Source organism: Oncorhynchus keta, chromosome 33, assembly GCF_023373465.1.
Source record: "Oncorhynchus keta strain PuntledgeMale-10-30-2019 chromosome 33, Oket_V2, whole genome shotgun sequence".
In the NCBI taxonomy this organism is placed as follows: Eukaryota; Metazoa; Chordata; class Actinopteri; order Salmoniformes; family Salmonidae; genus Oncorhynchus; species Oncorhynchus keta.
Genome location: NC_068453.1, coordinates 6,962,866 through 6,986,773, shown reverse-complemented (window position 1 = coordinate 6,986,773; position 23,908 = coordinate 6,962,866). Strand labels below are relative to the sequence as shown.

The following is a 23,908-nucleotide window of genomic DNA, read 5'->3' as shown; positions in this document are numbered from 1 at the left end:
AAGGTAAAAAAAAAAATATATATATATATAAGAGGCCCCAAGGCCCATCAACGTAAAATCAATCACTCATTCTGGTCTTGTATACTCGCTGCTGCAATGGACGGTTTGTCAAATGACCTGGTACAATAGGGCAATCCTAATGTGTTTCTGGGATCGCACAAAGAAATAATGGAGGAAAGGAGCATGTCAATAATCTTGCTGTGTATTAAGTTGCATGCCCGGCCAAGTAAATCCATCTACTATGTTGTTGATGGAGGTTTCATTTCGCTGAAGGGCCGGACACATACATTTCAATCAGCTATCTCTCGCCTGTCCAGATGACAACAGGACAGAAGAATCATACATCAATCAGACCAACGCGTTAGTTTTGTTCAACCATGTTAACAATGTGTCTCAGTGTATGTGACTGTGTGTGACATCCATGCGTGTGTGGATGATTCAGTCTCATAGAGGAGTTTGTGGAATGGACACCGTTCTTTTAATACAAAGCCCTGAGATGGATGCAACACGAGATATATTCGTCACAACGGTCACCGGTATGCAAAGGAATCCATTTGGACTGTAGATTACCAATCATTAACAGTACAACAGTGGAGTAAGACTGGCGCGCGGTACTCTGCCTGGCGAAAAGCAGCTGGAGACACTCATCGAAGTCACTCTGGCTCTCTCTGCCTCTATGACACAATGTGCTCCAGCTCCAAAGTGATCCACATATTATATATAATGAGACAATGGTGGGCACGGAAATGTTCTCAGCTTCAGTGAAGAAATACATTATTATTATTATTTCACAGGGGGCTCTGACAGAGGGAGAGACAGTGAGTGGCTCCTTTTTATGCAGGGGTGTAAAAATAAAACTAACTCTGCCACTGTGCCTGATGCAACGCACACATGACAAGTCATTATCCTGCATCATCTGGAGAGGCAGGGAGGAGGAAGACGAAGGGGAGGAGGAGTAGGAGGAGGAAGGGTGCTAAGTGTAACATGTGATGAAGAGAAGGGGGGTGAGAGGAAAGGAGGAGATGAATAGAATGAATGGAAAGTCTGAGATGAGGAGGAGGTGAGGGGGTGAAGTGAAACGCGTGTGATGAAGAGCAGCGGAAGACAAGGGAGAGAGGAAGATGAAATAGGGGGAGAAGAGAGTTAAGAGAAACCTGGGATGCAGAGCAGAGGGAAAGAAGGGGAAGGGGGAGAAGATGGGAAAAGAAAGAGGAGGAAGTTAAGTGAAACGTCTGACGAAGAACAGAGGAAGACAAAGGAGAGAGGGAGAATAAAGAGACAGGGATGAGGAGGAAGTTAAGTGAAACGTGATTAAGAGCAGAGGAAGACAATTGAGAGAGGCAGAAGAAAGAAGAGGAGGAGAAGGGGGAGGATGAATTGAAATCTTGAGCTCTCACATTGTTCTTTAGTCATAGGCTCCTGCTGGGAAGGACAGTCAGAGATTAAAAACCCCTCATCATACATTATGACATGGTGCAAAGGCAGCCGACATCACAACCCCATCAAAAACCATCACAGCGTAACACAAGACATCACAGCCCTGTGTTCTGTCTCTGCAGATCTGCATCAATTTATCAGATACAGGTATGTGCTGATGAGTGCTGGTGGGATGATTTCCTCCTGTCTTTACAAAGAGAGAACTACATTTGTAGCTTTTGGCTCTTATAAGGTGGGAACTGTTAGATGTTTTTGTAATTTTCAACAGTATGAAATTGTATAAACTGAATACAGTAGATTACTGTAGAATGCACAGTATTCACATTTGTTATACAGCACACTCAGACCGTTCTGTAATTTTGACAGTAAAACACTTGAATGCACAGTAAAATACCATAAATGTGTTTTACAGTATTAATTATGGTGCATTGTGGGTAAATGTTGTGGGCGAGACAGTCACTGGGTCATTAACATAATTTAAGGCATGCCTTGTAATTGGCTGTATTGTTTGCACCCGTGAGTGAGAATGTATTTTAGGAATTCTACAAAACTTGTCCTGAGTCACCTCAGTACCTGAATGGCCAATTGAAAAATACAGTACCATACTGCATTTTTGGAGCGCCACTTTTTTTTTTTATCGCTAGTAAGTATGTGGTGTTGTTTCTCACTCATTAACACATTTTGAGACATGTCTTGTAAGAGGCTATTTTTGTGCTGTACCAATTTAAATGATTTGTGGTTGTGGTTCTCCAGCAATCACATTTAAATATTTTCCCTGTAGTCTCTGTCAGTTTAGAAGCCTTTGTTATGGCCTGAAGTGCACGTGGTATAAACGCTAAATATCAGTTTGTATGCTGTATTATATAGGCCAAATGAAATATTCACTATTAGCAATTGCTGATTTTCAATACCATTCATCAATGAAGTAATATATTGCTGTTTTGCTATAACTGTATATTTTGGCGGATCGTGGAGAAATATTGTGGGAGGAGAAAGAATCGCTGTCTCATTAACATATTTTAAGGCGTGCCTAGTAAGTGCTATATTTGTTGCACCTGTTAATGAGTGGACATTTGTTTGTTGAACATCTCATTCCAAAATCACAGGCATTAAATGTGGCTTTGTTCTCCACTTTGTTGCAAAAACAGAGTCTCCACTCTATTGGGAAGGCTTACTGCTAGATGTTGGGCAATTAGGCCTGGCTTACAGTCGAAATTCCAATTCATCCCAGCGGTGTTTGTTGGGGTTGAGGTCAGGGTGCTGTGCAGGCCTGTCAAGTTCTATGACACTGATCTCGACAAACCATTTCTGTATGGACTTTGCTTTGTGCACAGGGGAATTGTCATGCTGAAACAGGAAGGGGTCTTCTCTTTATTTTTCCCATTTTTTTCCATTCATCCTGAAATATTTGGAAGTTACATTTGGAAGTGAAAAGATACATACGCTGTACATCCTAGTGTGTGCTAAAGTAGTGTACACACACACACACACACACAATCTGCATTTAAAGTAATAGGCAACCCCTATCGGCACACCATTCCACTGCAAATTCGTCTCCACAGCATTCTAGCATCGCGTTCTTGATGGATCACTATTACCCTGAGAGTGACCCGGTAGTTAATTATGTTTCTGTGGTGACTAAGGGCCAGATTAAATCACACCTCTGACCCTGTTGCCAATCACAATTACCAATTCCTGGCCCTGATAACCCTCGCCGGATGAGACCTGGGGCCCCCAACACATTCCGGGGTTAATGGGAGTTACTTTTGTAACTGTTTACTCCAGCATCTTCTCAAAGTCCTGTGCTGTTGTTCTGGGATTGATTTGCACTTTTCGCACCAAAGTGCGTTTATCTCTAGGAGACAGAACGCGTCTCCTTCCTGAGCGGTATGACGGCTGCGTGGTCCCATGGTGGTTGTTCTTGCGTACCATTGTTTGTACAGATAAACGTGGTACCTTCAGGCATTTGGAAATTGCTCCTAAGGATGAACCAGACTTGCCAAAACTATAGTTTGTTCACAAGAAATTTGTGGAGTGGTTGAAAAACGAGTTTTAATGACTCCAACCTAAGTGAATTTAAACTTCCGACTTCAACTATATATATATATATATATATATATATATATATATGTATATGTATGTGTATGTGTATGTGTGTTTGTGTGCGCATGTGGTTGATGGGTGAACAGCAAGTTGTTGATTTAAGGTCAGAGGTCACCTGATTAAATGAATCAGGACGTGAGGTGGATGCTGAACTGTGATTGGAGGGTTAACCAGTATTCATATTTAATTCATGGATAACGATTGCAACACGTCCATGGAGGTGATGATAAAATTTACAATTTAATGAAACATTTATAAGAAATACCATGGGGTAAAGTCTGGCGGTTTCCAATGCGGGTCTAATAAGTATTAGAATAAAAAGCATTCCTCCAAAATGCCCTCTTAAGTGATTGTCTAGACTGCTTTATTAGCTTTTTCTCAATATTGGGTGCATCTCAACACTCAAAATGTGTGTCCTCTCCTTGTCTTCTTTCTTACATCTGCATTGAGCATGTTCATGCTTTTCCTCATAGAACAATACTGCACACACTTCTGCGATGTTTATGTGCTTACACTCTTAGAGAAAAGGCTTCCAAACGGATTATTTGTGGAGGGAAAGGGTTCTTCCAAGAATCCTTTTCATCTGAAGAAATATTTTTGGAAACGAGGCACAGCAAACATGTCTACATTGGTATGATGTGGGCCCAATGCAGGTTGAAATATTGTCCCCACGTAGGCTGCCCACATTGGGCAGCGCCTTTGCTTATTGGCTCCACATTGGCCCAGTGTGGGCATCCCATATCTGGTTAGGGCAGCCCTAACTTTGCCTAAATTAGCCCATATAAGCCCAAATGAACCCATATTTTCCCAGCAAACATACCCACATTGGCACTATGTGGGCCCAATGCGGGTTAAAACATTCGACCCATATGCCTTTGCTCATCGGCCCAACCTCAAGGGCAGCCTTCACTTCGCCTGAAGTTAGCTAACACTTTTGGATCGGTTGCCCCTTACATTGTATCAGTAAGACAACACAGTTGTTACTATCACGCACTCCCAAATATTTGTGGGGTCTAGCCCCCAAACACCTTGACACCAAAAACCCACATGGGGCCAATGTGGTCGTGTTAGTTGGGAGTTTCTTTGTAAGGCAAAGGGTTCTAGAATATTCTAAGAACTGTTTTTGGAAGAAAGGGGTCTTTGATGATTATTTGGAAGGCGAGACGAGTTCTATATCGAACCCTTCTGAATTTGAATAAGCTTTTAAATAGTGCATGAGCATTAGAGTTTACCTCAGTTTTAAACTTTAACATCAGGAGTTTGAGTAATCTGATAAATTTAAAAAAGTTACCTGTGAGAATGTTTTAAACTGTACCTAAACTCAGCAAAGAAGGAAAAGTCGCTTTTTCAGGACACTGTCTTTCAAAGGTCATTTGTAAAAATGCAAATAACTTCACAGATCTATATTGTAAAGGGTTTAAACACTGTTTCTCATGCTTGTTCAATGAACCATAAACAATTAATGAACACGCACCTGTGGAACAGTCGAACCTGATGAGGTTCGGCGTTCCCATTTGGGACCCCCCAAGTTCAGCTGGAAGGTGGCGCATGGAACGCAAAAATATTCCTAAAAATATTTAACCTCCACACATTAACAAGTCCAATGGCTCAAATGAAAGATAAACACCTTGTTTATCTACCCAGCAAGTCAGATTTCTAAAATGTTTTACGGCGAAAACATAGCACATATTTATGTCAAACCACCACCGAAGACACAGCTAATTTGCATAGCCAAGTTGAAAAAAATATGCAATCAACAAACGCAGGATTAAAAGAAAAATAATGCACTAACCTTTTGAAATCTTCATCAGATGACAGTAATATAACATGTTACACAGTACATTTATGTTTTTTTCAATAATATGCTATATATATCCATAAATCTCTGTTTACAATGATGCATCGTTCAAAAAATGCTACTCAAATGTCCTGAGAAATTACGATAGCTCCGGCAGATAACGTCAGCTAACAACGAATACACATCATAAACTTTGACTAAATATGCATGTTCTACATATATATAGTTAGATACACTTCTTCTGAATGCAATCGCTGTGGTACATTTATTTTTAACGTTACAGGTTTCGTTCACTAGGCTATACAATGAGTCGGCGCTCAAAAAGTAGCATTATGGCTCCTCTATCTTGGAGTCCACAGAAACCCAAATTTACCACATAAATATTCCCTTACCTTTGCTGTTCTTCCATCAGAAGACCTGGAAGGAATTATACTTACCAAAAACAGCATTTAGTTTTGCAGTCTATGTCTTTCGGTTCTCAAACACGACACATTTCGGTTGAAATGTAGCCAAAAGTCAAGTGGATGCGCACCAAAACGTCGAACTTACATATTATATGTCGATTAAACTTGTCAAACTAAGTTCATAATCAAGCTTTAACATGTTATAAAGGTGTACAGCAATCGTGAGGACGAACAGAAACGCATGCATTGTATAATCGATCTTGGAAAAAAGACAGGACCGGAGCAGAGCGCGCATGAGAGTAACCTGTTTTTCGCATGACCGAAAGGTTTCGGCCCGCCAAAACTCTCGTGAGCACACGATTCTCACAATGAGAAGCCCCATTGAAAGCAGACATCGCGCTGAAGACAAAGAGACTGTTCACAGACCTGTAAGTGCTTGGGGAGGGTGGGGGCGATGACGTCAAAGTTGGGCCAACTTTTCTGATGACAAGAGAGAGTTTGGGAGAATGACTGCCCTGAGAGTTCTGCTTTACATACAGACATAATTTAAACGGTTTTAGAAGCTTTAGAGTGTTTTCTATTCAATAATACTTTTATTTTATTTGCATATATTAGCAACTTTTGACAAAAAAAAATTCTGTTTACTATGGGCACGCAATTACTCCAGAGGGGGCAGTAAAACAGCCCTATCCCCAACAGGTTTTAAGACACTAACAGCTTACAGACGGTAGGCAATTAAGGTCACAGTTATGAAAACTTATGACACCAAAGATGCCTTTCTACTGACTGAAAAACACCAAAATAAATATGTCCAGGGTACCTGCTCATCTGTGTGAACGTGCCTTAGGCATGCTGCAAGGAGGCATGAGGACTGCAGATGTGGCCAGGGCAATACATTGCAATGTCCATACTCTGAGACGCCTAAGAGATGACTAGTCATTTTTTTCACTTGAGAAATACTGCACCAAACATCTTAGTTAGATGTAAAATTGCGCGGCTAAGACCTCCCTTGGCAAAAAACAAATTAATTCATGACAGATTTCATGATTTAGCTTAGATTAATTCTGACAATCTTGAGGAAGTGTATACTGGCTAGGTTGTTGCCACGGCATCTCAAGAGGGACGAACAGTAATATCGCTGCTTTTGTCTCGTGTTTCAAGCAAGGGTCTTTTTAAGAAAGTAGGTGAGGCACAGACATTTACTTCGCCTAGCCGAGTTCTGCGGGCGCCTTTAGGGTATAACTTTAGGGTATAACTTTAGGGTATAACTAGGCCCTGAAAGAAAGGCCTTACTGTATGTAATGTATTGTCGTAAAGAGTTACATTTTGTTAATAATGTTGGTAGAACTATTCATAGAGTGTTCTAGGAAGAACCTTTTTAGAGGATAAAAGTGTTCTTGGTAGAACCCTTTATAGATGGTTCTAGGCAGAACACTTCATAGAAGCTTCTTTGTAGAACCATTTACAGGGGGTTCTATGACGAACCCTCTCTGCAAAGGTTTCTACTTAGCACAAAAAAAAGGGTTCCCCTATGAGGGCAAACCGAAGAACCCTGTATGGTTCTACTTTTTCCCCTAATAGTAGTATGTTCTGCCACTTTGACATACTGTCCTGTGTATGTCACTTCCAGGTCAACTGGCGGCGGGGACATGTGAGATTGTGATGCTGGACAGGGACAGCAGTCAGCCCAGGCGGACCATCGCCAGACAGACTGCACGGTGTGCCTGTAAGAAGGGACAGATCGCTGGGACGACAAGAGCCATGCCAGCCTGTGTGGACGGTAAGAGCTTTTTACATCGTTGAGAACAAGTCTGGAGTGATCTTTTACAGTGTGTGGCCAACTATGTGGGTAAACAGGTTGTGTGTAGACCAGAGTTGGACATATTAGCCACTGAAATAGGCCTCTACTATCGCCAATACTGAAGATGCATTGCAGATTGAAACATTCAAACTAACCAGTACATTTTCCAAGCATATAGGAAGGGTTGTGATTGCGCTGTTTTTGTCAGAAAGACTGCTGGAAGAGCTCAGTGATGTCACTTCAGTGAATCATTTCTTATACCTTATGCTTCACATTAATCGGATGCTTTGGCATGGATCCGTCAGTGAAATCTCTCTTATGTTCTTGTGGTTTCCAAGTTGCCTTTGACGTTCCTTTTGTCAGCCGTGAATGTAACACATTTTTTTCCTATTCCCCCCCCTTCCCCCCAAGCCAATTCTATTGCTATTTCTCTGATACCCTTGATGTGTGCATGTGTATGTGTGTCTAATAATCAGTAGAAGGACCTGACATCATGACATGCAATCCCCCACCACATACACCTCACCCCGAGCTCCTTGCTTCGACTCAGGGGTTTGATATTTGTGTCTTGGCCTGTGTGTCTGGCTCCGCTCTGTTCCCTAAAGTCAGTGTTACTTGTTCTATTACTTCCTGGATCACAGGATGTAATAGACTGGTAGAGAATAAGACAGCGAATAAGACAGAGACTAAAAGAAAAATAAACAACCGTCGATATCAGTCATTTCAGTTCTCAAGGTCTGGGCCAGTATTGAAATCCTACATTTAAATCGATACGATCTGAGCCATTCCGACCAACACAATTGCTGTCCTTATTCGTCAACCCTCAATCTCTACTCCTCATGGTCACCTCTCGAGAAGGATAATCCAAATGAGACCCATCACAACCAAGACAATCCAAATTCGGGAATTGAATCCTGATAGAAATTCTGCAAGATGATCTATCCAATGAATCATCTGCAACATATTGAATACAGAGAAGAATATATCATCCATTTACTCTTTGTATTGCCATTACAAAAGAGTTATTCTGCTGGTTGAGTGCTACACATATCTTGGAAGCAGTTTGTTCAAGTGGAGGACAGGATACATTTAATCTTCCCAACTGCCCCAAGTCCTATCATTCCACCCGGTCCGCAAGGAGACAACAAACACCGACAATAACATCCTCTTCTGACAAAGTCTAAATTCCATGCCAAAATATTCCTCTCAGCCCAATTGAACCCGTTCCACTGCGGGCCGACGTGATGTTTTTCTTGTGTTGCATAAATACAGACTCCCCATTTCACTCTCCTGATCCCTTTATTTATAATAAACAAATTAACTTACAAGGTTCCATAAATGTTTGGATGTACTGGTAAAGTTACCAGGTTGTTAGCTAGCTAGCTAGCTAGCTAATGAGTTAACAAACGAACGAGGTGTTAAACCACGAGTAGCTTTAGAACGGCCTGCGACATGGTTTATGAATGTAAAATGCAGTCCCCCAATCTGTGACAGGAAAAAAATAACATTGCTCTGGTAATATGGGTCAGATCTTTTGAAGTGTTTGTGATAGAAACAAGCGGTTTCGTTGAATTAATGGTGCACGCAGGATACTGTCACATATACTCCCTCTCTGGCCTTTAGGTCATCAGGCTGATGATTATCCCGCACACCTGTCACCATCGTCTCGCGCACCTGTCACCATCGTCTCGCGCACCTGTCACCATCGTCTCGCGCACCTGCGCCTCATGACGCCTCACCTGGACTCCATCACCTCCTTGATTATCTTCCCTATATCAGTCACTCCCCTTGGTCCTTTCCTCAGGTGTTATTGACTCTGTTGTCATGTCGGTGTGTTGTTTATGTTTAGTGTTCATTGTTCTTTTATTTGTTAAAACACTCACTCCCGGTTCCCGCTTCCCGATTCTCAGCACACTCGTTACAAAATAACACCTCACCTAGGGGAAGCATCAGGGAGTGCTTTTTTATTGAATATTTTGTGTCAGAGTATTGACGTTGGGCCCGGGAAGTGCTACAGGCTCTCATCCCTCAACCAGATTGCCAGGCTTCCATGCCTCAGCCGAATCACCTGGCTCCCTTGCCTCAGCCGGATCGTCTGGCTTTCGTACTTCCGCCGGATCGTCAGGCTTTCTTGCCTCCACCGGCACGCCGGGCTCCCCTGCTTCCACCTGCTCATCAGGTTCTCATGCCTCAGCCGGATCGCCATGCTCCCCTGCCTTAAACGATCTGTCAGGTTCCCACGCTGGAGCCACGCATTGGAGGGGGTACTGGCAGGTATACTCCCTCTAGGTCATCAGGCTGCTGATTATCCCGCACACCTGTCACCATTGTCTCGCGCACCTGCGCCTCATGACAACTCACATGGACTCCCTACCCTCATTGATTATCTTCCCTATATCTGTCACTCCCCTTGGTTCTTTCCTCAGGTGTTATTGACTCTGTTTTTATGTTGGTGCTCTGTTTGTGTTTCATGTTCATTGTTTTTTTATTTATTAAAACACTCACGCCCTGAACTTGCTTCCCGACTCTCAGCGAACTCGTTACAGACACTAACGAATCTGCGCTCGAGGAAACAACAGCCTTATCATTACTACAATTATTAAAAAATATTTGAGTTTCTTTGGGTCGCACTGGTGCTCCCAAATTAAAACTTTAGGTTGCACAGCAAAATATTTGGTTGCACTTTAAAGCCACGTCTGTGTTGGCTTTTGACACTTACACACTCAACATGACAAACTGAGTTGGAGACGGTCTCCAATTGGCCTCTGGGAACTATACCCATTGAAGTGTGAAAGTACCAGGTTTTGTCAACCAAATGCAGCTGTTCCTGCTACTGCCACAGCCTTTTATCAAATTGGCTGGTCTCTTGTGTTTATGAAATGGATCACAACATTTTCTTTGCAACTTTGAGTATAAAACCAATAGATTTTTGTTCATGATGAAAATAAATTGAATGTCAAGCCAGTCCTCCATCAAAGCAATTCAGTTTGTCCTTCTCTTAGCAACCTACTGCTTCTACCCAACTCTCATTGGATAGTTTAAAAATGTCAGCTTTCTGAGAGGGCCCTCCCTATGGTGCAATTCTCATACAAAGACTTTTCTTACAAGCCCAAAACATTAATGGATGAATGGGCTAGTGACTAACATGTTATGACAACCCTAGTACTGAGAAAAAGTTTGAACAACTAATCAATGTCGGTTCAATTATTAGAATTCCATTGTTTTTGTGAGCTCACTGCAGACATTTCTCAGTTTCTGTAGAGATACTGTAAGTCAGATCAAGTCCAAACTGTGCGATGTAGTAGGGCGTTGCGATTGAGAGGCATAGAGAGCAGCTGCTTTGCGAGGTATCTCTACCTGGAAATACATGATCTAAGTGATTGATATTCAGCACACTTAAAAGTATGCCTTATTGACTTTGAAGAACTACTAAAATGGTGATTTTGTCAGAGAGCATAGACAGCAGCTCTATAGAGATGAGATGATGAATTGGGACGAAATGGTAAAGTCATCAAATAAAACATGGTGGTTGATGATGGTTGATAAGGGATGAGCAGAAATTGGTCTTCACTACTATCATGGGTCTTTTATTAATTAACTGTTTTAGTCTGTGTTACAGCATTCAACCCACATGATGCATAGTGCATTTTAATGTGAAAAGTAAATAAATATTTTTTTTAAATAATACAACCGAAACTGAACCGACCTCAAAAAGCCCTAACTACTAATTGTTCAGCACAAGACAACCTTAGTTATAAACCTTTGCGTGGCAGTTGTATTTATTTCAATAAAATTATTAGAAACATTTTCTAAATGTAGTTAGTGACATTTACCATTAAGTCCAACCCTATCTAGTACCATTGCAAAACAATATAGTGTGTGTTTTTTAAACTTTTACCATTGAAGACCATTCGAGACCATACCATTGAAGACCATTCGAGACCATACCATTGAAGCCATTAAAACTTCTGTAGCCTAATAATGTGCTTGTTTACCAGGAATGGTCTAACTAATCCAGACCTTTTTAAAAGGGAAAAAACACACACAGAGGTGCCGTTTCCTGAACACAGATTAGGCCAAAGAGACGGACAAACTGAATGGCTTTCACGGAGGACTGTCTTGAACTGTGAGGATGACCACAGAATTTATTTTCATAATTAGCAAAAGTCATTGGTTTTCTACCCAAAGTTGCAAAGAAAATGTTGGGATCGATTTAATCAACACAGGAGAGCAGCAAAATGGATAAAAGGACGTGGCAGTGGTAGGAACAGCAGCATCCAGTGTGAAAAACCTGTTACTTTCGCACTCATTTATGGTAAATAATGCAAGTGACTTCGATGGTTAATTTCTCTTAACAAGGGAAAAAAACTGATTCCAGATTCTAAAGGGAATACATTACATAAGATAAAAAAGCAATAGCCCTGCATCGCAGAGGCATCACTACAGACCCGGGTTCAATCCCGGGCTGTATCACAATTGGCTCAGCGTCGTCGCGGTTAATGGAGGGTTTGGCCGGGAGGGCTTTTCTTGGCTCATCGTGCTCTATCGACTCCTTGTAGTGGGCCGGGGGCCCGTAGGCTGACCTCGGTCGTCAGGTGAACGGTGTTTCCTCCGACACGTTGGTACGGTTGGCTTCCAGGTTAAGCGGGCGTGTGTTAAGAAACTCGGTTTGGTGGGTCATGTTTTGGAGGATGCATGACCTTCGCCTCCCGAGCCCAGTGGGGAGTTGCAGTAATGAGACAACATTGAAATTGGTGAGATAAGGGGGGAATACTGCAGCATACTACTTGTCAGACATAATGAAGTGATACTGTTTACTGGTGATACTGTATACTGGTTGTTGGGATGGGTTTGGTGTGGTGTGTGGGGTGGCCGTGGGTGGCTTTTAATAATTTTATTGGATTCCTCATGTCTTACTTATTGTTAGTAAGAAGTAGGGTCCAAATCGGATGTTAGGTACTATATTTATTGAACTATATGAAACCAATAAATTAAAATATTCAATTTTGGTGCAATCAATCACTGTAGCTTAATTTCCCAGAGATCAAATTTCAGTAATGCTAATTTGATCTCTTTCTAACTACAGAAACAATTTCAGCATGCCCTGAAATAGTGGGTGTTGAATTCTCTTTCTTGTGCTTTTTGAGGTGGAACGACCCATAAGGGTTAAGTCACAGGTTAGATGTACTGTACATTTGTATACACTGGCTCTCTGTGTCGTATACCCTTTGTTTTTGCACAGCACTATTGTAGCTCATTAGAATAATAGCCAGCGTGTAGAATAATCTCCAAACATGCAAAGGAGGATATTACATGTTTGTACCTTAGTGTACCTATTCAGGTACATCACCATGAAGAGAATGACATTCATAATCCTGCATTTCTGTATAGCACAGATTAGGGAAACATTATGTAATTCAGTCACAGTCATTATGTTAGCTGGTGTTAATCTACTGCACTTACAGTAGTTCAATAACCAAAATAGATTTTTCAAACTCAAGTTGTCATATCATAGCTGACACCCCATTATTTACGAAAGAGATCGGAGTAGATATTTAAAAGAGTTTTGGTCACATAAACTGAGGGAGATTCTGTTACCAATGTCAGCTCAGTACATTCCGTTTAGTATGAACTGCAGTAGCTGTAACAAGGAGGAAATGGTGTTGGTGTGTGTTGGGAAAGGAGGTTTAGTGATCTAGTGAATCATAATGGTGTCATAATGCTCTCTCCTTGGTGAGGATCAAAGGTGCCATATCAGCTTGACAATGGCTGACAGATAGCCAGACCACGCCTCTCTCCTACCGGAAAGTAGAGGGGGGAAGTTGGGGCGTTTTGATTTTTAACTTAACAGCCAGTCATAAATAGTTTGCAGAAACTCTCCATCTGGCTCCCTAGTATGTGAAGACTGAAACCTTTTTGTCCCAGAGGCTCTTTGCTGCCAAAACCTTTATGTCAATAAAAGGAAAACATTGGACATTATTCATGACATTCAAACCTTAGGAATGGTTTGTGGGGATCTAAATAATAATCATGTCATATTGTTTATTATTTTGTGATGTCATTAAGGATGGTATAACAAAGTAACTGTAACTCTAAAAGTGTACGCATTCTACTTGTATAAAATATATGATTAAATAGGAGAATACTTTTGTGATGATGGCAATGTTATTTTAGCCTTATAAATGAGAATTGTTTTTCATATGAAGTTGTACCAAGTCAGTAATCACGCCCAAGTGAGCACAGACATCGGCGTGATGGAATACCCCTTTTTAAAGCCTTGGTAACAAAATTTACATTAGACCAAAACATGCTGCTGGCATGTAAAGTGGTCGGGAGCCTGAACCTGGATAATCAACCACTAAGAGACCAAAAGACCAAAAGATGTTGAAATGGTTAGAAACTCTGAAGCTCTCAACCTCAACACTACAAGAGAAGATAACCTCACCTGAGAGACCAGAAACATTCACAGTCTGCAGCTGTGCATGTAAGTGGTCCTAGAACTTTGAATAAAGACCCTAGGTGGGTAGGAATAATCCCATCTCAGACAACCAAAATATAGTTCCAACATCAGAAGGATATTTTCTAACACCAGAAAAGACCAGAGAAGCTCGACAACTAAGAAGGACATTGTGACCTCTGGTGGACAACCAAAGCTTTAAATCGAGCCACTCCCATAGACGGATTGATTGGGTTCGACAGAGAGACGACCATCAAGGAGAGCTACGCATAAATATATACAGTTGAAGTCAGAAGTTTACATACACTTAGGTTGGAGTTATTAAAACTCATTTTCAGCCACTCCATAAATTTATTTTTAACAAACTATGGTTTTGGCATGTCGGTTAGGACATCTACTTTGTGCATGACACAAGTCATTTTGCAAACTCAGTGCCTCTTTGCTTGACATCATTGGAAAATCAAAAGACACCAGCCAAGACTGCAGAAAGAAAATTGCAGACCTCCACGAGAGAGAGAGAGAGAGAGAGAGAGAGAGAGAGAGAGAGAGAGAGAGAGAGAGAGAGAGAGAGAGAGAGAGAGAGAGAGAGAGAGAGAGAGAGAGAGAGAGAGAGAGAGAGAGAGAGAGAGAGAGAGAGAGAGAGAGAGAGAGAGAGAGAGAGAGAGAGAGACCTTGAAGAACAGAAACTACGCACCAGCAATTCTCCTATCCTCCATTGATAATCTCAACACTTCCACTAGCTCTATCAACAATTCGACTCCCCGGAACGTTGTCAGTGAAAATACTGGAGAACTGTCGAATTTCGATCCATCCCTGCTTTTTCTCCTGCCAAAGAGAGGAGAGAAAAATACAACTCCAAGGAGTACTCTTCGACTCACTCTGAATTTGTTTCCTGAACCTAATGCAATGTTATTTCTCTAGGGTAGTTATATCAATGTCGTGTTTTTGGGGTGAGTTTACAATAAAACATATTGTGTAGGTTGTTTTCTGTGTGACAGGCAGAAATATAATTTATATAACAAAGAAACCTGCATGCTTTTCCCTTCAGGGATGTCTACTGACATGTTGCACAGATATTAGCATAGAAATAAAAAGTGTGGTATGTTATACCGCTCATTCCCACTCACTTATCTTCCCATCTGTTAACATTACACCACTCTTTCTTTTCATTTGCTTATGCTAAATCGCTCAGATTCATAAAGTAATCCTAGGGGAACTAGCTATACATTCAGAACATGAACATGATACATCATCAAATCCCCCTCATACCTTGAGGGAGTTAACATGAAATGCCACGAGAGTTAGCAATATCCTCCAGATTCAAGGATGACCTATGCATCAGGTGATACAGCACTGATGCAGTTTGAATTCACCAGGCAAAAGAGCTTCCTCCTTATTCTCCTCTTTAACAAACAGCATTAACCGCACTTCCTGTTTCTACCCATATCCCCCCCCTTTCTGGATCGGACCGAGACGGATACACTTTCACGCCTGCTACGTTAGGTGAGATACACACAGACCACATATGCCTCCACGCGAGAGAGGAACGTACACCACACGATGACGAAAGAGACCTTTTGTGAAAGTATGCTTCATCTACAGACAGCTCTGCAGCCTACTTAGGCGAATAGGGTGACTAAAGACAGTACAGTATGGGGGTTTCTACGAGGTGGGGGGTAAAATGTCAGACAGGAATAAAAGGAGAAGAGTGTAACATATTATAATTATGTGTGGAATGCACAAACCTTCTGGAAGTGTGATGAAGGAGAAGATGGCGGACAGGAATAAAAGGAGGAAAGCGAAACATGTTTTGAGTTCACACAGAACTTTTGGAAGAGCTATAGAAGAAAAATGAAGTTGACGAGAGTGAGGAGGAATTAACTGCGGCGGCAGGTGCAGTGAGGAACGCTGAGTTTGAACCTGACCCTGATAACGTGCTTCGTTAAGGTTGGTTTTTCGGCATTCATGGCCAAGGTTGTACCGTAGGAATGGAACCTAAATCGCAGAGGACAGATATTGTGGTGGCAGCTGCAGAGAAGTACTTGGGTGTACGAGATTTCATTGCAGAAGAGTTAGAAGATGATTTGAACGGTAGTGTCCTGTCCTCCCAGGCTGCTGGCCTAGAATCAGATAGGGCCAAAGTAGTGGAATAGCGGTGAGGTTTTAATGGGTGCAGGGTTAGTTGGTAGGGCAATTTTTTCACAAAGTGTAATGAATTCATACTACAGGTACACAGCCAATACAGTAGGTGGTGGCATGCACCTATTATAAACTCACTTATAAATGTCCTCTCACTGTCAACTGCGTTTATTTTCAGCAAACTTAACATGTGTAAATATTTGTATGAACATAATCATATTCAACAACTGATACATAAACTGAACAAGTTCCAAGGACATGTGACTAACAGAAATTGAAAAATGTGTCCCTGAACAAAGGGTGGGTCAAAATCAAAAGTAACCGCCAGTGTCTGGTGTGGCCACCAGCTGCATTTAGTACTGCAGCCCATCTCCTCCTCATGGACTACACCATATTTGAAAGTTCTTGCTGTGAGATGTTACCTCACTCTTCCACCAAGGCACCTGCAAGTTCCTGGGCATTTCTGGGGGGAATGGCGCTAGCCATCACCCTCCGATTCAACAGGTCCCAGACGTGCTCAATGGAATGAGAGATCCGGGCTCTTCGCTGCCCATGGCAGAACACAGACATTCCTGTCTTGTAGGAAATCACGCACCGAACGAGCAGTATGGCTGGTGGCATTGTCATGCTGGAGGGTCATGTCAGGATGAGCCTGCAGGAAGGGTACCCTATGAGGGAGGAGAATGTCTTCCCTGTAACGCACAGGGTTGAAATTACCTGCAATGACAAGCTCAATCCGATGATGCTGTGACACACCGCCCCAGACAAAGACGGACCCTCCACCTTCAAATTGATTCCGCTCTGGAGTACAGGCCTCGATGTAACGCTCATTCCTTCGACGATAAATGCGAATCCAACCATCACCCCTGGTGAGACAAAACCGCAACTCGTCAGTGAAGAGCACTTTTTGCCAGTCCTGTCTGATCTTGCCTACCGTCTGTAAGCTGTTAGTGTCTTAACGACCGTTCAACAGGTGCGTGTTCATTTGTTTATGGTTCATTGAACACAGTGTTTAAACCCTTTACAATAAAGATCTGTGAAGTTATTTGGATTTTTAGTCCTGAAACATTTTTGCTGAGTTTATTTGTTTGCGGACCGCCATAATACCAAAGAAGAAGAAATACATTATGGGGAGATCAGAGAACATTAGATGGCTGGCTGGCTGGCTGCTACGGCCTGAGCAGAGATGCGATGCTGACTTTAAGGAATAATATACACAACTAAAATGTTGTATTATTTCATTGTAATTTCCTATTTTTCTATGTGGACCTGACAGAGACCATTGAATAGTTTCACTTGAATAAATATGTTCACTATTTTTGTATTTGGAATTTCCATTAAAAGCACAAATAATGGTAGTCTGATTTTTTAATTATGCAATTAAATAGTTGAAACCGCAATTGAAAATCACAGTTTTTTTACAAGCCGTACCGACCTATACAAGCACTAATTGCTCAGCACTACATATTCATCCAATTCTCATTCCATTCAAATCAAATCAGATATTATTTATCACATGCGCCGAATACAACTTGAATAGCTTACTTACAAGCCCTTAACCAACAATAGAGTTAAGGAAAGATTTACTAAATACATTTTTTTTTAAGTAACACAATAAAATAACAATAACGAGGCTATATACAGTGAGCTTGGAATCTATAAGGGTTAATAGTGTCCCACCTACTATTCCCTATAAAGTGCACTATAGGCCATGTTCAAAAGTAATGCACTATATAGGGAATAGGGTACCATTTGGGATGCAGATCCTGAATGCTACAAGTAGCTAAGGAGTAGTTCCACCATATGTTTTTGGGCCCTCCACCACTTAACTGTTTTCTTTATTGCTGATACAGATAACTGCCAAAATAATGGAAATGGGGTGCATTTTCCTGGTCCACTCAGCCCCTTAGAGTGCACGGTAAACTCCAGTAAATACTAACCTTCTACCCCCAAGCCATAAGACTGTTAAATAGTTAGTCCGGGTAGCTATTGGTTATCTATTTAACGATCTACAATTGACCCGTTTTGCACTAACTCGTTTGACTCATCACATACACTGCTGTTACTGTTTATTGTGTACCCCGTTGCCTAGTCTACCTCAATTACCTCGTACCCCTTCACATCGACTCGTTACTTGTACCCCGTGTATATAGCCAAGTTATCGTTACTCATTGTGTATTTATTCCTTGTGTTACTGTCTTTCTCTCTGCATTGTTGGGAAGGGCCCATAAGTAGGCATTTCCCTGTTAGTCTACACCTGTTGTTTACAAAGCATGTGACAAATATGATTTTATTTTAATTGACCTAACAAAGCAGGTGTAAAAGAAACACCTGAAACTAGATTCTTGACGAGTCTGTACGAGAATGAAAAAAAACATGGGAGGTTCTCTTCTACACTGTTCATCCAATCCAGTAAATATGGGGGAGGAGTTAAGATGGAGTGTCGCCTTGTTAGAGTCCAGAAGCGGAAGTCACAGGCTCTCTTTCCTTTTCCCCTGAAAACCGGACCCTCCGGTTGTTGGAAACTCAGTAGAGTCTAGTAAATACACAGCTATTCTGCGTGATCACCTTCAACCTATGGTGAATCATTTCTATCCTGATGGGCGTGGATGACCATGTCCCCATCCACAGGGCACAAGTGGTCACAGAATTTTTTTGATGAGCTTGAAAATGTTGTAAACCATAGGCCGTGGCCATCTCATAACTCAATTGAACACTTATGGGAGGTTCTGGAGAGGTGTCTGAGACAGCGTTTTCTACCACCATGCACAAAACGCACAAACATTGAATTCATTGTGTAAGAGTGGTGTCGCATCCCTCCAAAAGAGTTCCAGACACTTGTAGAATCTATGCCAAGGGCAGATTGAAGCTGTTCTGGCTCGTGGTGCCCCAACGCCCTATTAAGACACTTTATGTTGGTGTTTCCTTTATTTTGGCAGTTACCTGTATATTGTGTATGCAGTGCCTCTGGGCCTCTAAGTTAATGTCTTTTATTCCTTTCACTGTAATAATTACTCAATGTTGGCAGTATCTAAGCACTGTGTAAGTCACCTGCCATTTAGGGAAATCTAAATGGATCCCGTCCTATAAATATTCCTGTGATTAGAGAATGCTGTCTGTTATGCACCTCTCACAATGAAAGCTTGTATGAATAGTTATTCTCCCCTGATGTTCAGTTTGACAAGTCATCCTGTTAATGATCATCATTGCTTAAGTAACTCTCCATCAAGCTAGCTGCATATTCACTTGCCAAATTGACACTCCTTCAATCCCTCTACTTCAGATTTCAACCCCTAAGATGCATATCCTTCCCAGTGGTAACTCTCCGTTAAGCTGGAGACTGTAGCTACCTCTGGCTTGCAAATTGACACAGCGGTCTAAGGCATTGAATCTCAGTGCAAGAGGTATCACTACAGGTCCTGGTTCGAATCCAGGCTGTATCACATCCGGACGTGATTGGGAGTCCCATAGGGCAGCGCACAATTGGCCCAGCGTTGTTAGGGTTTGGCCAGGGTAGGCCGTCATTGTAGTTAAATAAAGGTTAAATAAGAAATTATATCTGTGTTTTTGCATGTACGTTGTTTGGTTGATTCAATTTATGCTACACAAAGATAAATAACATACAGTTTTCTAAACAAATCCAATCGGTTAGTAATTGGATTTATTGCACCCGTTACTGAGACGGTTATTCCAGTTTAGATGATTGAGGTAGTCTCAGTAGTCAATCTTCCCTAACCTGGCAGTTATTCTGAATGCAGTTTGCGGGTGATTAACAGTTCCATTTGTTGGATATTCCAATAGGAATTACACATCCCTTGGACTAGTAACCGAACGATTGCAAGTTCAAATCCCCGAGCTGACAATGTAAAAATCTGTCGTTCTGCCCCTGAACAAGGCAGTTAACCCACTGTTCCTAGGCCGTCATTGAAAATAAGAATTTGTTCTTAACTGACTTGCCTACTTAAGTAAAGGTAACATAAAAATAAATCAAACTTGCAGGCCTGATGTGGCCTGTAAACCAGGAGATTCCTAACACCACCGTGTTAGGGTATACTTAGGCCCTCAAAGAAAGTCCTTGTGATATACACGGAGTGTACAGCACATTAGGAACGCCTTCCTAATATTGAGTTCTACCCCTTTTGCCCTCAGAACAGCCTCAATTCATTTGGCCCATGTTGACTCCAATGCTTCTCACAGTTGTGTCAAAGTTGGCTGGATGTCTTTGGGTGGTGGACCATTCTTGATAGACACAGGAAACTGTTAAGTGTGAAAAACACAGCAGTGTTGCAGTTCTTGACACACTCAAACCGGTGCGCCTGGCACCTACTGCCATAACCCGTTCCAAGGCACTTAAATATTTTGTCCTGTCCATTCACCCTCACGGCACACATGCATGGCACACATGCACAATCCATGTCTCAATTGTCTCAACCTGTCACCTCTCCTTCATCTACACTGATTGAAGTGGATTTAACAGGTGACATCAATAAGGGATTATAGCTTTCACCTGAATTCACCTGGTCAGTCTATGTCATCGAAAGAGCAGGTGTTCCTAATGTTTTGTGCAGTCAGTTTTTGTAGTGTATTGTCATAAATAATTACATTTTAAAGGCTAATTAGGCTGGCGGGTTAGAGCGTTCTAATAAGAACCCTCCAAAGATAAGTGTTCTCTGCAGAACCCTTCATAGAGGGTATTAGGTAGAAATATATACAGGGGATTCTTTGAAGAACCCTACACTGAGGGTTCTAGGCAGAACTCTGCAAAGGATTCTACCCAGCATCAAAAAGGGTTCCCCTATAGGGACAACCCGAAGAACCCTGTATGGTTCTACTTAGCACCTTTTTTCAAAGAGTGTATCTCCCTCTTTCCCCCCTCCAAGTAACCATGCAGCCCACACTTTATCACCATTGTGTAAACACCTAGCCCTTATCACTCTTTAAGTGTTAAACATTTCTGAGCATCATTGTCAGCACATGCTCCAGAGATTCTTTCCCTCTCTCTCAATTTCTCTCTCTCTCTCTCTGGGGGGAATATTAACAGACCCGGCTGTGGCTGTGCCCTTCCCTCCTAGCTCTCTCCTCTCACACTCATTTTCTCTCTGTCCACTGCTTTCTATCTCTCTCTCTCTCTCTCTCTCTCTCTCTCTCTCTCATCTTCTCCCTCCTTACATCTCTCACCCTCCCTCCCTCTCTGACACTTCTTCTGCTGGTAATGAACCCCCAGAGTGGGGCTTCTTTCCTCCACATCCTCTCTCCTTCCCTCTCTCTCCCTCTCTCTGTGGCGTGCTGCAGTGCGCCTAAACGCCAGGCCCGCTGCTCCTCCATGTGTCTGTTTTGAAGGCCACGTGGCATGAACAATTAATAATTACTCCCTATGGCTCTTCTTTCTTTTACCCCTAAAAGCTTCAGCTCCATTTTACATTTTACAGACACCATTTTTTTCCCGGAATTCTTTCACTCTCTTCCTTTCTCTCCCTCTCCTCTATCTTCTGTATGTACAGTTCAACTCATTCGTTTCTCGGTCATTTTCCATTGCAGTGTGATTGCAGGTCCTGTTTCCTGGAACATGTGGTTGATAAGAGGAAATTGGAAGCAAAAGACAGTGGGTTGTGTTTCTACAGCAGGGCTAGTCGGCCATGATGGACTGGCAACATGGCGTTAAGCACAGCTGAGTGTCATGGATGTCTGCTGCTGAGGTTTGACTGCAGAGGACATGCAGAGAAAGTGAATAGTGCGTGTGCACGTGTGTGCATTTGGCAAGTCTCTATGATATTTAAATTCCAACCTCCAGCTAATGTGAAGGTAGGTAGTTCTTGAGTAATGCCTGGAATTGTAATGTTGGCTGTGTGGATACAACAATTAGACCAATGAGATTCTTTGTTATTTCTGCTCGTTAAAGCGGTAAAAGAGACAAGGATAGCAAGTGAGCTGAGCCACTGCGACTGAGACGATAAGACACATCATTAGGCAGCCAATGTGGTGTTATTTCTCTTGTTTATTTTTGGCGAGTTAGGGAAATAATCCTCTATTAATGCTATGCAGTCATCTTTTCTTTCTGTCAATATGTTTTGTATTGTGTACTATACCTTTTATTGGCTCGGGTTGGAAATTTCGTGAACATGTCTCGTTTATTAATAATGAATGTGGTGTGTAGCATTGGGCCATTATTTCCCCGCCACCTGTAACGGCAGGAGATGTTTGAGTGCAGCCGTGTTCAGTGGGCTGGATATACCAGTGAAATGAGCTAGGTGAGGGAGAAGGATAGAAAAGTGTGTGTGTGTGTGTGTTTGAAGGAGGGAGATAGGAAGGCAAAGTTTGTTTCCCTGTCTCCCCAATGAAACACATCGGAAAGGATATGTTGGGTGGATCTGAAGAGGGCCTCTGATGCGTTTTTGTGTGTGTGTGCGTGCACATCCGTGTCGGTGCCAGTGTGTGTGTGTGTGTGTGTGTGTGTTTGTACGTGCTTGTGTCTGTACCAGGGTGTGAGTGTGAGTCATGCGGTATGCGGAGGAACAACCCAACCCACTGTTGTATCCTCTTCTCATCTAATTGGTCTGTGAAGCCCTGCAAGGAATTGGAAGTGATGTCCTTGGGATGGTACAGCTAGCTGCTAGCTGCTAGCTCCATCAGAAATACTAACGCTTGCTGAACCCTATTCAGTCCCTCAGTGCACCCGGATGGCATACATCATTATCCGTCCCTTCACACACCTCTGTATCACAAGTGGCACCCTATTTCCTATGCAGTGTACTTCTTTTGACCAGAGCCCCAGGTCCTGGTTGAAAGTAGTGCACTACTTATTGGGAATAGGGTTCCCTATGGGATGCAACCCTGGTCCTTGGTACCCTTTTCACCCTTAACTTTTTTTTTGTAGGAGCTTGTTACAGGGCACTGCATGGAGAAGGAAAAATGTATATGTATATTAGCACAGGAGTGACAAGCCGTGTGTAGAAAAATTACATGTAGGATAAAAATAATGCAAATGAATACAAACAATGTATCCATCACAAGAGTGGAGGATAAATCACTAAGGCTATATATATAGTTCTGAGACAAGAGCTCCTTCTCTCTCATTGAATTACAGTCAGTGCACCGAGTACTGAGCATGAGCCTATTTTAATAACTAACTGACTCAGTGCATGACTAGGCCGAGGTGGCAGTGTGTTTGTTTACATATGTGGCATCTTAATGTGACCCCTATTGTTACAGGAGGAACGTATTTCTGTAGCACCAGGATCTGACTCGGCCATCACGTTCCTGCAGAATGCAAATTCTTTCACTTGAATATGAGTGAATGCTCTCGACTGCCGCGGCTTCCGCGGCTTTCTGTTGCATTTATGTAAATCATAAAGCCTTTTTGTGTCCATTTACATTTTCCTGTGAAGAAGGCTAACTTTCTGCAACAAAACGGCGATCAATTTAAGATGCCAGATCTGTAGGTGTCACAGGAAGTGACTTCACAGCATGGGGTGTGTAGAGGAAGTTGCCTCTTATGGTATTTCATTATTTAGGTTCATTCGCAGCACGGAGTGTGAGTCCCCTTGCCATCTGGAACAGCGTGATGTTGCTTGATCATGCATATCTGTGGTCAGGGTTGTGTTGAGTCCCTCAGTGTTTTAGGTTAGCATATGGGTGGAGGGAAAGCTGATCTTAGAGCAGGTCAGTGCCTTCTGGAAAGTGTAGGCAGAAGAACCACACTGTAGCATTGATTCCTCATACAGAGTGTAGATTGAGTGATGGGATGCAAGAGTTATAGGGTGTTAGATACA

At 42.2% G+C, this 23,908-nt stretch overlaps 1 protein-coding gene across 2 annotated transcripts in view; it reads left to right on the top strand.

The window, feature by feature from the left end:
• LOC118366107 (chemokine-like protein TAFA-5) overlaps positions 1–23,908 on the top strand; it is a 176,136-nt gene that overhangs the window by 89,957 nt on the left and 62,271 nt on the right. For both annotated transcript variants that reach the window (XM_035748498.2, XM_035748499.2), the window contains exon 2: positions 7,373–7,522. In XM_035748498.2, coding sequence (XP_035604391.1) covers positions 7,373–7,522 — 150 coding nt within the window. The remainder of the gene's footprint in view (positions 1–7,372; positions 7,523–23,908) is intronic.